This window comes from Saccopteryx bilineata, chromosome 5 (assembly GCF_036850765.1).
Source record: "Saccopteryx bilineata isolate mSacBil1 chromosome 5, mSacBil1_pri_phased_curated, whole genome shotgun sequence".
Lineage (NCBI taxonomy): Eukaryota > Metazoa > Chordata > Mammalia > Chiroptera > Emballonuridae > Saccopteryx > Saccopteryx bilineata.
The window spans coordinates 57,191,993-57,206,432 of NC_089494.1; the positions used below are offsets into that span (position 1 = coordinate 57,191,993).

At 39.6% G+C, this 14,440-nt stretch overlaps 1 protein-coding gene across 1 annotated transcript in view; it reads left to right on the top strand.

Annotated features, from left to right (window-relative positions):
- TTN (titin) overlaps positions 1–14,440 on the top strand; it is a 284,943-nt gene that overhangs the window by 16,076 nt on the left and 254,427 nt on the right. The window contains exons 11-22 of the mRNA XM_066233115.1: positions 1,059–1,196; positions 2,169–2,306; positions 2,753–2,890; positions 6,841–7,125; positions 7,229–7,351; positions 9,146–9,427; positions 9,679–9,744; positions 10,493–10,751; positions 10,974–11,037; positions 11,489–11,704; positions 12,382–12,524; positions 13,486–13,691. Coding sequence (XP_066089212.1) covers positions 1,059–1,196; positions 2,169–2,306; positions 2,753–2,890; positions 6,841–7,125; positions 7,229–7,351; positions 9,146–9,427; positions 9,679–9,744; positions 10,493–10,751; positions 10,974–11,037; positions 11,489–11,704; positions 12,382–12,524; positions 13,486–13,691 — 2,058 coding nt within the window. The remainder of the gene's footprint in view (positions 1–1,058; positions 1,197–2,168; positions 2,307–2,752; positions 2,891–6,840; positions 7,126–7,228; positions 7,352–9,145; positions 9,428–9,678; positions 9,745–10,492; positions 10,752–10,973; positions 11,038–11,488; positions 11,705–12,381; positions 12,525–13,485; positions 13,692–14,440) is intronic.

Genomic DNA, 14,440 nt, shown 5'->3' on the forward strand with positions numbered 1-14,440 from the left:
GTTTTCTTTTTGTCATTTCTCTATGTCTGGTATTGGAACTCTTTCATGATGGAAATTCTGTCCTCGTTACACAATTTCCCACTCAACTGATCATTTCAGGGAAGATTGTCTATTACAACAGTTTGAGCACATCTATGACATTTCTAGAGCATGCCTGAGTAGAAGATAGCTATCACCCCAGACCGGTTACCCAATGGTCAGTTTTTCCATGCATAGCCTGAGCTTGCAGACATTTCAATTGTAACACACGGGCTACGTAGTTGTAAGTCACAAGCACACACGCACGCATGCACGCACACACACATCAGTCATGAGCACTCCAACTAAATATCAAAAGAAAGTGAGGAAATGCCGGATATCAAGACCAATACTTCTTCAAGAAAGGGCCCTAATTATTGGTTGGTCAGCAGTGACCTAGAAATGTTTTCTGCTTTCATGCCATACTGCCAGGTGACAACAAACTTAACGTCACCAAAATGCAGTTCTTTTCATGTGTGAAATCCAACCTTGAAGTGCCAGAAAAGAGGCAACTATTTTGAATTCTTTCTGTTCTGGGAGTTGCCTGTGCTCACCTCTTTTGATCTCAAGCTCTTTGCTGATCCCGTAACTACTTTTTTTAAAAGGTCTGGCTGAGAACACTGTGCTTTAATACTTAAAAAGCCGGCCAGTGGCCATTGGATTTATTTCCCTTTCCTTATAGTGAGTAAGAGACTTTGAGTGCATAACAGGAGCATATAAATTCCTGTTGCCATTACAGCAGTGACTGACAGTTCAGCCTGCCTATAGTTTTTCAGCCATTCGCCACAGTCCCCTCACTGGGTTCCATAACACGTCAACTTGTCTCAAAGACGAGACCTTCTCAGTTGTGGGACAGTGTGCTACGGGCAAGCAGGAAATAAAGAAGCTCACTCCTCAGAAAAACAAAACTCTGCGTTTTAAATACAAGTATAGACCCTTGAAATGGAGATGTCATATTTTCTCTCCTGCATGTTGCAAGATATCTTGCCATTTCTTCTGTGCCTTTGGAAACTCAAATCTTTATTTCACTCTGAAATCAGATGAGTCAGAAAGCTGAGACAACCGCTGCATCCATGGCGGTAGTTACCATTGCACAGCCCACAAAACTAGAAACAATTCTGGGAGCTCAAGAAGAAATTCCAACACAGCGAGATCAAATGCACATAACACATGAAAAGGTGATGATTTCCTGCCAGTGTGAAATTCACTCTTTTGTTCTTTTGCAAGCCACCTACATTGTCATCACAGGTCTTAACATCACTTTTTCACCTTCTCCTCTTCTTATAGTTCAAGTAGAAGAACTTCAGAATCTCTCACGAGTCTTTAGCCATCAATCTAGAATTTACTGCCACCTTTCACTCCTAACCGTTACACTTTCTTTGGAATGTTACTAACTTGATATTATAATTCACTTTAATATCTTCCTATTGAAGTAGAATGTGATGTACAAGTTTGTGATAACATGTAAAAGTCTGTGCTGTTTATGGCTTTACTGGAATTTCCTATAGAATAGAGTACAATAAGAATAATGTGAGAGCCTGACCAGGCGGTGGCGCAGTGGATAGAGCGTCGGACTGAGATGCAGAGGACCCAGGTTCGAGACCCTGAGGTCGCCAGCTTGAGCACAGGCTCATTGAGCAAAGCTCACAAGCTTGAACCCAAGGTCACTGGCTCAAGCAAGGGGTTACTCAGTCTGCTGTGGCCCCACGGTCAAGGCACATATGAGAAAGCAATCAATGAACAACTAAGGTGTTGCAACGCGCAACGAAAAACTAATGATTGATGCTTCTCATCTCTCCGTTCCTGTCTGTCTGTCCCTGTCTATCCCTCTCTCTGACTCTCTGTCTCTGAAAAAAAAAAAAAAAGAAAAGAATAATGTGAGAAAGAAAAATGCATCTTTTATTCCTTTGTTGCTAATCACATTTTATTTTCTATTAGACTGAACTTTATTTATTTATTTATTTGATATATTTACCAGTGAAGCAGTATGGTTGATCAAAGCAACTCAAATAATGTGTTCAAGTTTGATTAAAATGTCCTTGACAAGGAAGAATCTTTGCTTTCTTCCTCAGTTTTGACTTCAGTTTCTTTTATTAGAGAATGTATGAAATTTAATGACCATTTTCTCATTTTTTTTATCATATGATCAGATAATGAAAGAAACTAGGAAAACAGTGGTACCTAAAGTTATAGTTGCTACACCCAAAGTCAAAAAACAAGATTTAGTATCAAGAAGTAGAGAAGGCATCACTATCAAAAGAGATCAAGTTCAAATAACTCAGGAAAAGGTGAATACAGATATTTGAGATGGGAAAAGTTTATTTTTAAACTGACTTCTAGTAAATCATTAACTATGATGTGGTATGAAGTATTAATCTTTATTTTCCTTTTGAATCCCAAACTAATAATGGTATTATGTGACAGCTTACCATTCATTTTTCCTGCACATTTGATTTTCACCCATCTGTAACATTTGTAATTCATCATTACTTTTTGCATGAAAATTAGCATTTTTAGCCTGATTTTTTAAGAAACAATATATAAAATCATCTGGCAGAGGTTTTTCTTATAGTTAACATTTCTAAGTTTTGTGATTCCCACTCAGTATGTACAAACATTGCCAAGTGAAAGTTAACTACTGTTAACCCTGAATAACTAGGAGGGGGGGATGGGTCATACCGTGTGTATTTGAAGCACTGTACAATTTAAACCTTGATTTTACTGTGATAATCAGATGAGAAAGGAAGCTGAGAAAACTGCCTTGTCTACGATAGCAGTTGCTACTGCTAAAGCCAAAGAACAAGAAACAATTCTGAGAACTAGAGAAGGAATGGCTTCTAGACAAGAACAAATCCAAGTTACTCATGGAAAGGTGACTATTCCAAGTGTGAAGTCCCCTGTAATAATGCATTAATACCAAATCTCAGAATTTTATGTATGAGACACAATTAACCTGATTTATTTTTTTAGGTTATTAAACAATTGGAAACTAAAAAAGTCAAATTATTTATCATTGTTAATATTACTACATAATTCTTTCCCCATTGATCTCTTCACTGTTGTTTTCCACTTTTTATTCTTAACATCTAGAAATTCTCCAGAAGTTAATGAGTGAAATTGCATGCAGGCTAATTTTACTATACTCCATGAACATAAAAAATATTTATAAGTAAATGATGAATCTTACTGGCTGTTAAGAAGATATATGTTTTGAGGGGGCCATAAATTCAGCATATTACTTTGTGGAAGATGGACTTTTTTCAGAAAATTACCCATAATTTTCTTCATGTAAAACATTATCTCTTTTTCCCCTGTAAATATCAGATGAGAAAAGAAACTGAGGGCCTTCTGGAGTTGTTCCACTAAAGCTAAACAAAATACAATATTAAAATCTAGAGAATTAGACCCTGGACTTCACATTGGCTCAGTGGTAGACCATTGGCTCGGCATGTGGATGTCCCGGGTTCAATTCCCAGTCAGGACACACAGGAGAAGGGCCCATCTGCTTCTCCACCCCTCCTCTTCTTGCTTCTCTCTCTCTCTCTCTCTCTCTCTCTCTCTCTTTCTTACTTTCTTCCTCTCCTACAGTCATGGCTCAATTGGAGCAAGTTGGCCCTGGGCACTGAGGATGGTTCCATGGCCTCTGACTCAGGCACTAAGAAGAGCTCAGTTGCTGATCAATGGAGCAATGCCCCAGATGGGCATAGCATCGCCCCCTAGTGGGTTTGCTGGGTGGATCCCAGTCAGGGTGCATGCGGGAGTCTGTCTCTGCCTCCCCTCTTCTCACTGAATTTTAAAAAAAAGAAAAAAATCTAAAAAATTATACAACCAGAATAAATACTCATTGCCATGAAAACATTATTTGTTACCATAAAACTTCTATGTTTTTTGTTTGTTTGTTTTGTATTTTTCTGAAGCTAGAAATGGGGAGAGACAGTCAGACAGACTCCCGCATGCGCCCAACCGCGATCCACCCGGCACGCCCACCAGGGGGCGACGCTCTGCCCACCAGGGGGCGATGCTCTGCCCCTCCGGGGTGTTACTCTGTTGCAACCAGAGCCACTCTAGTGCCTGGGGCAGAGGCCAAGGAGCCATCCCCAGTGCCCGGGCCATCTTTGCTGCAATGGAGCTTTGGCTGCGGGAGAGGAAGAGAGAGACAGAGAGGAAGGAGAGGGGGAGGGGTGGAGAAGCAGTTGGGCGCTTCTCCTGTGTGCCCTGTCTGGGAATCGAACCCGGGACCCCTGCACGCCAGGCCGATGCTCTACCACTGAGCCAACTGGCCAGGGCCAAACTTCTATGTTTTAACTTATTTCCCATAACTCTGTCATTTACCCCAAATGAGCTATTTTCCTAATTTTATTCTTTATTGCTAATACAGTGTTCAGAAATTAGCAACAAAAGTTTTTCAATTTCTTTAGCATCATGGTTGAGTCGTGTCTATATTTACGTCAGTGTTGTTTCCTGTCTCTACATCTTGTAAGTGTTTTCTAAGACATGATTTAAGATCAATATTTTAAACATTTGCCTAAGTCTAATATTGAATGCCATATTAAATTTTCATGTCTCATTGAGGATAGAAATTCACATATGTAACATACTTCATGAGTGACTATATTTGCATTTTTGTGATTTCTGAATCAAACAAATTTGATTGTCGTACCTTTTTTTGTTAAAATTAGCTAAGATTGGAAGCTGAAAATATGTCTATACCCAAAGTAATAGTTACCATTGCAAAATCTACTGAACCAGCCACATTGCCAAGGACTATGGAACAATTTGCTATTAAGCAAGAACAAATACATCTTCTTTGTGAAGTGATGAAAACTGATGCTGTGGAGGTGAAAAGCGTTGATTCATCCCATTTCATCATTATCTCTCATGACCTTTCATTTGTCATGAGTCGTCGTGCTCTTAGTGTTCCATTTAATCACTTAACTGACCAACAAACATTAGAGATGCGTTAGATTCAATCCAGTTCCTCCAGTGGAATAGTTAGCGTTCTTATTTGTGAAAAGCCTGAATAAATACCACTTTTCTTTGTGTCTCCTAAATTAATACTCACTATTTAACTGGTATTATTTGGGTTCTCTTTGTTCAATGAGGGATGTTAGAGTCCACTGAGAGATAAAAGCAGTTACCAGCAGAGTACACATTTTTAGTTGTATATCAAGTGACATATACAGATTTGATGTACATTATTAACTCAAGAAGAAATATATGTGTTCCCCAATTTAGAATATCCTACTGTAATTAAGTTTCTTTATGTGTGCGCAAGTTTTAGAACTCTATATTTTAGTTGGCAAGACAATTTCTTTGAGCCTAGTGTCTCGTTGTTAAACTAAAACTAAAACTCAACCTGACTACCGCATAGATTGGTTGAACGGCTCAAATGAGATATCATGTAAATGTAATCATTCTACAAACAAAGTTACATATATAAGATAATATATATTATGTAATGTCTAATATAGTATATACTATATAAGATAATATAAACATTATGTACTCAATCTTATCTGTTGAAGATGTTAACATTTTAAAGCATCTATAAAATTAAAGTCAACTAATGGCCTATATGGCTTAAACAAAAACCCAAACAGATGAACAAACTTAATTCACCCAAGCCTCACATATATTTTATAGTTTCTTCTAAATTGCAAATCTAAACTGAAGATGGCATTTTTAATTCTTCAAGGCAGGTTAATGAGAGTGTGACTTCTTAGATGGAAGCATTAGGTAAAGCATTAGGTAGTAAAGGCCCAACTTCATCTCAGAAAACCCCTCATTTTTATCTTACATGGTTCAGACAACAATTTTAATATACTTGGAAACATTCAGATGCAAGCAAGTGTCTATTCACAGCAGTAGAAAAGAAAACTGGACATGAATAAAATATTCCAGCACTACTTTGAAAGAGCACTGATGGACATGGCCATGTGATTTTTATATGTTCTTTTCAAGTATTGCATAAAATCAGTTTTAAAAAGAGAAGCTCCTTTGGAAACTGTGTCCCCATTTATTTTAACAAAATTCATGGAAATGAGAAAGCATCATTTCTGTTTCTTTCTTCTCTTTAATTCCCAGTAATAATGAGAGTAAATTGAATTGAACTTCCCTGAGAAAGTTTGTTCTCTTGAATACAAATACTGTAGAATAGCACTTTTAAATGTTAATCACTATATCTTCATTCATGTGTTTTAAGAGAGATATCTTCTTATAGATTAAAATTTTCTTCTCCCTTGAGACTCATAAGTAATCAGTATGCTTCACTGTGTGTTCATGAGCTTTCATATTATCTCAGATTTGCATGCAACTATATAACTTTGTAGCAACTGATTTTTCTGGATGGGTCTATGATGATATTTGAGAACATTTTTTTATCATGCTGTCATTGTGTCAACATGAGACAAAATGATTGAGAAGATAATAAAAAGAATCAAAGAAGATAACCAGCCCTAAAGTTCTGATTTCTCAAGTGCTAATTGACGGCCTCAGACATAATGCTTGAACAACTCAAAATCTTCTTACCATTTCATGTACATATTGTGTTGTCCTGTGTTGTGTGTGATTTAACGTCTATCCTAAATAATCAGGTGTATACAGGGTGTATCTAACTCATGTCCACATAGTATAATATCAGTGAGATGTTTGTAAATACATTTATGAGTTATATATCTGGAGATATTAACCGCTATATAACATGGGTGCCATCTCACTACCGTGCCTGTAGGCATTTGTCTGTTCTTGATGACTATCCTGGAGGAGATAACCCAGCCTGACTGTGACATTACTATGTATTAATGCTAGAATCCTTATTTCCAGGTGGGTGCTGGGAAAAAGGCAGAAGCCGTAGCAACAGTTGTTGCTGCAGTGGACCAGGCCCGTGTCAGAGAGCCCGGGCTTCCTGAAGAATCTTATGCTCAGCAGACGACTTTAGAGTATGGCTACAAAGAACATGTTTCTGCCACAAAAGTAGCTGAGCACCCCCAGCGTCCGGCCTCAGAACCCCACGTGGTTTCTAAAGCAGTCAAACCTAGAGTAATCCAAGCTCCTTCTGAGACTCATATTACAACTACTGATCAAATGGGACTGCATGTATCATCACAGGTGAGTTTGTACTTGCTGCTCTTATTAATACCATGGGAAAGCAAGCTTAACTGTTGTGGTCGTCTGGTGGACAGCAATATCACCAAGTTTCATTTTAATGCAGATCAAGAAAACTACAGATGTAACAACTGAAAGATTAGTCCATGTGGATAAACGTCCCCGCACAACAAGCCCTCATTTTACCGTTTCAAAAATTTCTGTTCCTAGGACAGAACAGGGATATGAGGTAAGAAATTAAAGAGCATGATGAAGAAATGTTTAGCTCAAAAAACTAAGTCTCTGATGTGTGATGTAGTTATCTTTGATATAGGCCTGTGTGGTCTCTTTGGGGGACTGTCTGTTTGCATTCAGAGTGGACTCAGCCCCTAAAGTTCGGCTTCTGACACTTGCCCTGCAGGGTGAGCCAGGAGTAGCAGGTGGTTATCTGACAGCTCTAACAGGACACAATGTGTGCAGGCTTTTCTCTGTTTCATATTTTGCAATTATACTATTTCCTTTTCCTTATGCTAGGAGACACTTCAGAGTAGCTTAACTGAGAATGGATATTAATACTAAAGACAGATATTAAGAAATCATAGGCCCTGGCCAGTTGGCTCAGCGGTAGAGCGTCAGCCTAGCGTGCGGAGGACCCGGGTTCGATTCCCGGCCAGGGCACATAGGAGAAGCGCCCATTTGCTTCTCCACCCCTCCGCCGCGCTTTCCTCTCTGTCTCTCTCTTCCCCTCCCGCAGCCAAGGCTCCATTGGAGCAAAGATGGCCCGGGCGCTGGGGATGGCTCTGTGGCCTCTGCCCCAGGTGCTAGAGTGGCTCTGGTCGCAACATGGCGACACCCAGGATGGGCAGAGCATCGCCCCCTAGGGGGCAGAGCATCGCCCCATGGTGGGCGTGCCGGGTGGATCCCGGTCGGGCGCATGCGGGAGTCTGTCTGACTGTCTCTCCCTGTTTCCAGCTTCAGAAAAACGCAAAAAAAAAAAAAAAAAAGAAATCATATATGCTCAGTGTAGCAAGATAGAGAGGTGATATTGTGTGATGGCAGGATTGGATTGTGGACTAAAACAGCCCTGAATTAATGTCTTGGCTCTGCCCTTATTAGCTCTGTCATCAGGGCAAGTTAGTGCATATAAAAACCTTAGCAGCCTGACCTTGGTGGCACAGTAGATAAAGCGTTGACCTGGAACACTGAAGTCACCGGTTCAAAACCCTGGGTTTGCCTGGTCAAGGCACATATGGGAGTTGATGCTTCCTGCTCCTACCCCCCCCCCACTCTCTCTCTTTCTTTCTCTCTCTCTCTTCTCTCTCTATAAAAATGAATAAATAAAATCTAAAAAAAAAACCCAAAAAAACCTTAGTAAGTTGACAGCCCGTAATAACCCTCAATATTTGCCACTCTTGTTCTTATTAGACACATCCAGGACATAGAATTCAAGTCTTGTATGCTTTCAGAGACTTATAAGTTACATTTGCTACCTATATTTAAGAGAGTCCCAAATTACTGTTGAAAGCAAATCATCATAAACAGCAACATAAAAACAGGAAGCCTATAAGTCATTTTTTTCTGAATGTCTCCATTTTCACTTTTCAAACAGATTTGTGACTGAAACCTAAATGTACTATTTTAAAATAGTTCTTAATAATTTATCAAGTATTCTAATTTCTCAATATTGACCATCTCACTGTATGTAGTATTTTCAAAGGAAGCATTGGGATAATGAAGTGAAAATTTATGACTGAGCTTTAGAAGACCCTCAGTCCCGTTATGATGAGAGTGTCAGATAAGTAGCTGTTAATACAACTCTTAAAAAATGTATTTTAAATATATTTTTCAAAGGGGCAGGAATGACAATGAGTTTATAACTGGCTTATCTCTGACTTTTCAATAACACTGAGAACATTTAAAAAAAATGGGCCATCTAGAAAATGGACTCCGACTCACAACAGGAATCTTAGTGGTGAAACACTTCTCAATGACAGCTCAGATGACAATTAAGTGACTTTATTTTCTGACTCCCTCTCTGTTGAAGGCATCAATAGCCGGTAGTGCTATTGCCACTTTGCAAAAAGAATTGTCAACTACCTCTTCCACTCAGAAGATTACCAAATCAGTGAAGGCACCCACTGTGAAGCCTGCTGAGACTAGGGCAAGAGCAGAGCCCACCCCCTCCCCGCAGTTCCCCTTCGCTGACACACCAGAGACTTACAAGAGTCAAGCTGGCATTGAAGTGAAAAAGGAAGTGGGGCTGAGCATCGCTGGTAGCACAGTCCGGGAAGAGCGCCTGGAAGCTCTGCACCAGCGTGAAGCCAAGGTTGGTCCCCGGAGTGCATGCTCCTTCTTGATTCATTCCTATGAATTAGGGCCGGACATTTGATAGATTGTTCTACAGAAGTAGTCAGCCAGACGTCTGGCCTTTCTCCTTTCCTATGTTCAAACTTAATTTGAGTGGGTCGGAGCTCTTTTTCTCAATTGATTTTTATAATTTAGCATGAGCTAAGCATTTATGTGATGTTCCCTAATCGGATGGGCATTGTGTCAACATCCTTTGTTAAAAATCCCTAGGTAACGGAAACGGCAAGAGTACCTGCACCTGTTGAAATTCCTGTTACTCCACCAACTTTGGTCTCGGTGAGTGATTGTGGTGACCATAGGCATACCTGGGCAAATAATTTTAACATGTTTTTAACATGTGCAAAGATCAGTTTCTCAAACTGGAAAATAGCATCAGTGAGTTTACAAATGCTCATTTTAAAACCACACATTAATTGACAAGAAAAAGGGGAGATTCTGTGTGTCAACCATCAGTCATGTAGACCAGATTTAGTGAATTTCTATTATATGTACAGCATTCTTTAAAAAATATGGAGAAATATTTCTCCAGATGCAGCCTTCAGGAATAGTAAGGATAGCCTTACTATCAGAAAAAAAAAATGTGTATTAGCAAGCAAAGATAAAATACAGGAGGTGATAAGCACCTCAATAGAGGAGAGAATAAAGATGAAGAATAGATTACTTCAAATTGAGGATAACGTGGGAAGCTTTGTTGAAGAGGCAGCATTGGCTGGTAAGCCCTCAGGCTTTGTTAAGATCGACTTGTGGTAATCACAGAGGGTACAGAGTTGCCCCATTATATGGCATTAATATAGTTCCACCGTACCAATTTGGTAACTAACACCTTGCATTTATTCTAAGTTGAGGATATTCCAGTTTCCAAAAGAGTTTTTTTATAATATGTCTAGAGTCCTGATCTTAAAAAAGAAACATTTTGTGATGATCAGAACGTACAAATTCAAACCCCCACATCTGCCATAACATTAGAGATAATTAATGAAAATGCTCAGGTACCAATACTATATCCTTTTTCTTCTCTCTTCAGGGATTAAAAAATGTGACTGTCATAGAAGGTGAATCCGTCACCTTAGAGTGCCACATCTCTGGATACCCATCCCCCAAAGTGACATGGTACAGGGAAGACTACCAAATAGAAAGTTCCATCGATTTCCAGACAACCTTCCAGAGTGGAATTGCTCGTCTCATGATTCGGGAAGCCTTTGCAGAAGACAGTGGGCGCTTTACCTGCAGTGCGGTTAACGAGGCTGGGACCGTCAGCACGTCCTGCTATCTGGCAGTGCAGGGTCAGTGGCCACTCTCCTGCAGTCCTCCCGCACACACCATCCCTCTCCCGCATCCCTGGCAGCTGGCACTTCTTTCCACCATCGGGTTCCTGCAACCCTGTAATGGTGTCCCCTTTTGGAATTGAGGGTTAGATAACGGAGTCAACTTAATTGTCAGGGGTCACTAACAAAATGGACTCAATGCCTGACTTAAGTGAGATACCTCTGTGTTTTTTTTCCCAGTGTCGGAAGAGTTTGAAAAAGATACCACAGCAGTGACTGAGAAAATTACCACAGAAGAGAAACGGTAAAACTTTTTTTTTTTTTTTGCTAATGCACTTTTGTTTTAGTTGACCTTTGAACAGCATGGATTTGAGCTTAGTGGGTTTGTTTACACACATCCCCTCCCGATAAATAGAGTCAGTCCTCGTGTCTGTTAGGTTTCACATCTGCATATTTAACCAACCAAAGATGAAAAATAGTATTTTCATATTCCCAGTCATAGATTCCTAATGGCAGAATAAATTAAAATACTGTTTTCAATCTGTGTTTGGTTTTATCTGTGAGCTAGAAACCTGTGGATGGAAAAGGCTGACTTTAGAGTCAAAACCTATATAGAGATTTTTGACTGTGTGGTGTTGGCACCCCTGGCCCCCAACTTTGTTCAAGAGTCTACCACACTGTTTTGATTTCTTCAGTCCCTTTAATATTGGAAAGTTGTAATTCAGAAGTTAATGTGACGGAAATTTTCTTTCCAGCTTTGTGGAGCCAAGAGATGTGGTAATGACTGATGCTAGCATCATGGAGGAGCGAGCAGAGCCCGGAGAACCTGCTGCTCCTTTCTTCCTTTCAAAGCCAGCGGTCCAGAAACTGGTGGAAGGTGGGAGTGTTGTGTTTGAATGCCAGATTGGTGGCAACCCAAAGCCCCATGTCTACTGGAAAAAATCCGGTGTTCCTCTAACCAGTGGATACAGGTATTTTGATGGCTGAAGGATAGAGGTTTCTGTGATTTGCATGACATGTATATGAAGCCTAGAGAGAAGTAGAATATACTTACAACACCATTCCCTAAAGGGATGCTCTTTTACTATGGAGCCTTCATAGTGTATTTTCACACGTTTGTACAAAGTCTTATTGTGATATAAGGCCATGAGAAAAAATATATCCAGAAGATAATATCTATTCTAGTTTGATTCAATTATAGTGCTAGTAATGTATATTTTTACAGGTATTTTTATACACATACACATTTTTCCAGAAAGAATCTGAGACTTTTTACAAAAACACATAAGTCTCTAAAAGATAGAATAAGGGTCATATAGTGAAGATGGAGTTAGTTATACATTAAAATTAATGATAATAAATTTGCTGCAATTAAATATCTTCACAGACACTTATTTCTTACATATCTGATTCTAGCACTATTAGATTCTATTATTTATTTTAAAGAATATTTGAAACTTTTAACTTGTTTGTTCCTCATTACTCATATTCATGTATTTTTCTCAATTTCTAGCAATCTTATAGTTCTATGGTAGAGTTTAGTCACATGCATAGGATCATTGAATTGTATACTACAGATCCACATAAAGGTTATTTTAGTCACATAAGGGTTATTATGTGACTGAATTTTTTGTTTATTTCTATAAAGATACAAAGTGATTTACAACAAACAAACCGGTGAATGCAAACTGGTGATTTCAATGACTTTTGCGGATGATGCTGGAGAATACACTATTGTTATTCGTAATAAGCATGGAGAAACTTCTGCCTCTGCCTCCTTGCTTGGAGAAGGTAAGTGCAGCTCTAACTAGTACCTAAGTGCATGGTGAGAACACAGATGCATGGAGTCCGTGTGTTTGTCTAGAGGCTTCCTGCAGTACCCGGGTTCTGACACAGGCTCCCTCCCTTTGTTGGCCTCAATCACAATAGGAAATGTTTTAGACTACATGGCTCAAAAGTGGTGCAAAATTTCTAAGTTTCTAGTAATAGTTTCTATTTGGTGGCATTCATTTGGTGCATCTCACACCTTTGAATGTGCAAGGATTCTAATTCCGGTTGCCTTCCGGATCCAGGCTGATAATGTCAGTGGGTGCAAGGAAGACAATGGCAAACTGGAGAGTGTATGCCCTGCCTCAGGGGGCAGTCGTGTTCTGTCTCTAGTGTGTTGTTGCCAGGCACACTTGAACCAGGCTCCATGTTGTTAGAGTTTTTGATATTTTATAGAAAATCAGGAAGTCCCGATTTTCAGTAATTTGAAAAAAAAAAAAAATAGCCTTCAGGCCAAACAAAATATATCTGTGAGTTGCCATTATCTTTGCTTGGCTGTTCACATTTACAGTGGACCATCCCAGGTTCTTTCTTGTTTGATCTGCACAACTCTTCTTAGAGAAAGTTAGGTTATTATCCCCTTTTTAGCAGATAAAGCATTCAAGACCCAGGAAGGTAAATGAATTGCCAAAACCACACAAGAAATTAGAAAAACCTCTAAGATACGTCACAAAGGATTAACTGTTAATATAAAATTCTTTTTACGATAGCAGTGACTGATTTGACTTGTTAGTATAAGTTTGGTTTTGAAATTAATATTTCAAATCTAATTAATCTTTATTGAGCACTTTAATAGTAAAATTTGGAAAATCAGTCTTTTGGTCATCAACTTTCCCTAATGTGGGGCTTGCCTGAATGAGCAATGGGATAGAGAAAGGCTTTTACATAAGAACATGAAAAATTAACTTATGTGCTTAACTCCTAGCTGATTATGAGTCACTGATGAAATCCCAGCAAGAAATGCTTTATCAGACACAAATGACTGCCTTCATGCAAGAACCTAAAGTTGGAGAAATGGCACCTGGATTTTTATACTCTGATTATGAAAAAGAGTATGAAAAAGAGCAAGCTTTAATTAGGAAGAAAATGGCCAAAGACACTGTAATGGTCAGAACTTTTATAGAAGACCAAGTGAGTATAACAATAATGACCATGTGAACCATTTTATCAATTAGACTTTCCATCCTTACTCTCCTTTTTATCTGATATTTTCATTTTTAAGTAATGGGGTCATGTTAGACTACTATTAATAGGTTCAGGTTCACAGCTGACAACTTTTCTTCACCTTCATATGTTACACATAATGATTTTGGAAACATTACATGTATATATAACAAACTACAACTTTCGATATAGAGATTACATACATGCAGAAAAAAAATTTTTTTTTTTTTGGATTTTTCTGAAGCTGGAAACTGGGATAGACAGACTCCCGCATGCGCCCAACCGGGATCCACCCGGCACGCCCACCAGGGGCGATGCTCTGCCCACCAGGGGGCGATCCTCTGCCCCTCCGGGGCGTCGCTCTGCCGTGACCAGAGCCACTCTAGCGCCTGGGGCAGAGGCCAAGGAGCCATCCCCAGGGCCCGGGCCATCTTTGCTCCAATGGAGCCTCGGCTGCGGGAGGGGAAGAGAGAGACAGAGAGGAAGGAGAGGGGGAGGGATGGAGAAGCAAATGGGCGCTTCTCCTGTGTGCCCTGGCCGGGAATCGAACCCGGGTCCCCCGCACGCCAGGCTGACGCTCTACCGCTGAGCCAACTGGCCAGGGCCCAGAAAAAAATTTTTTTAACATGACCATGTTTATTACTGCCAAGATCCTTTTAGCTGTGTGATGAACATCCCAACTGTAACCCATACTTCCAGAATAAGATTTCTCCAAG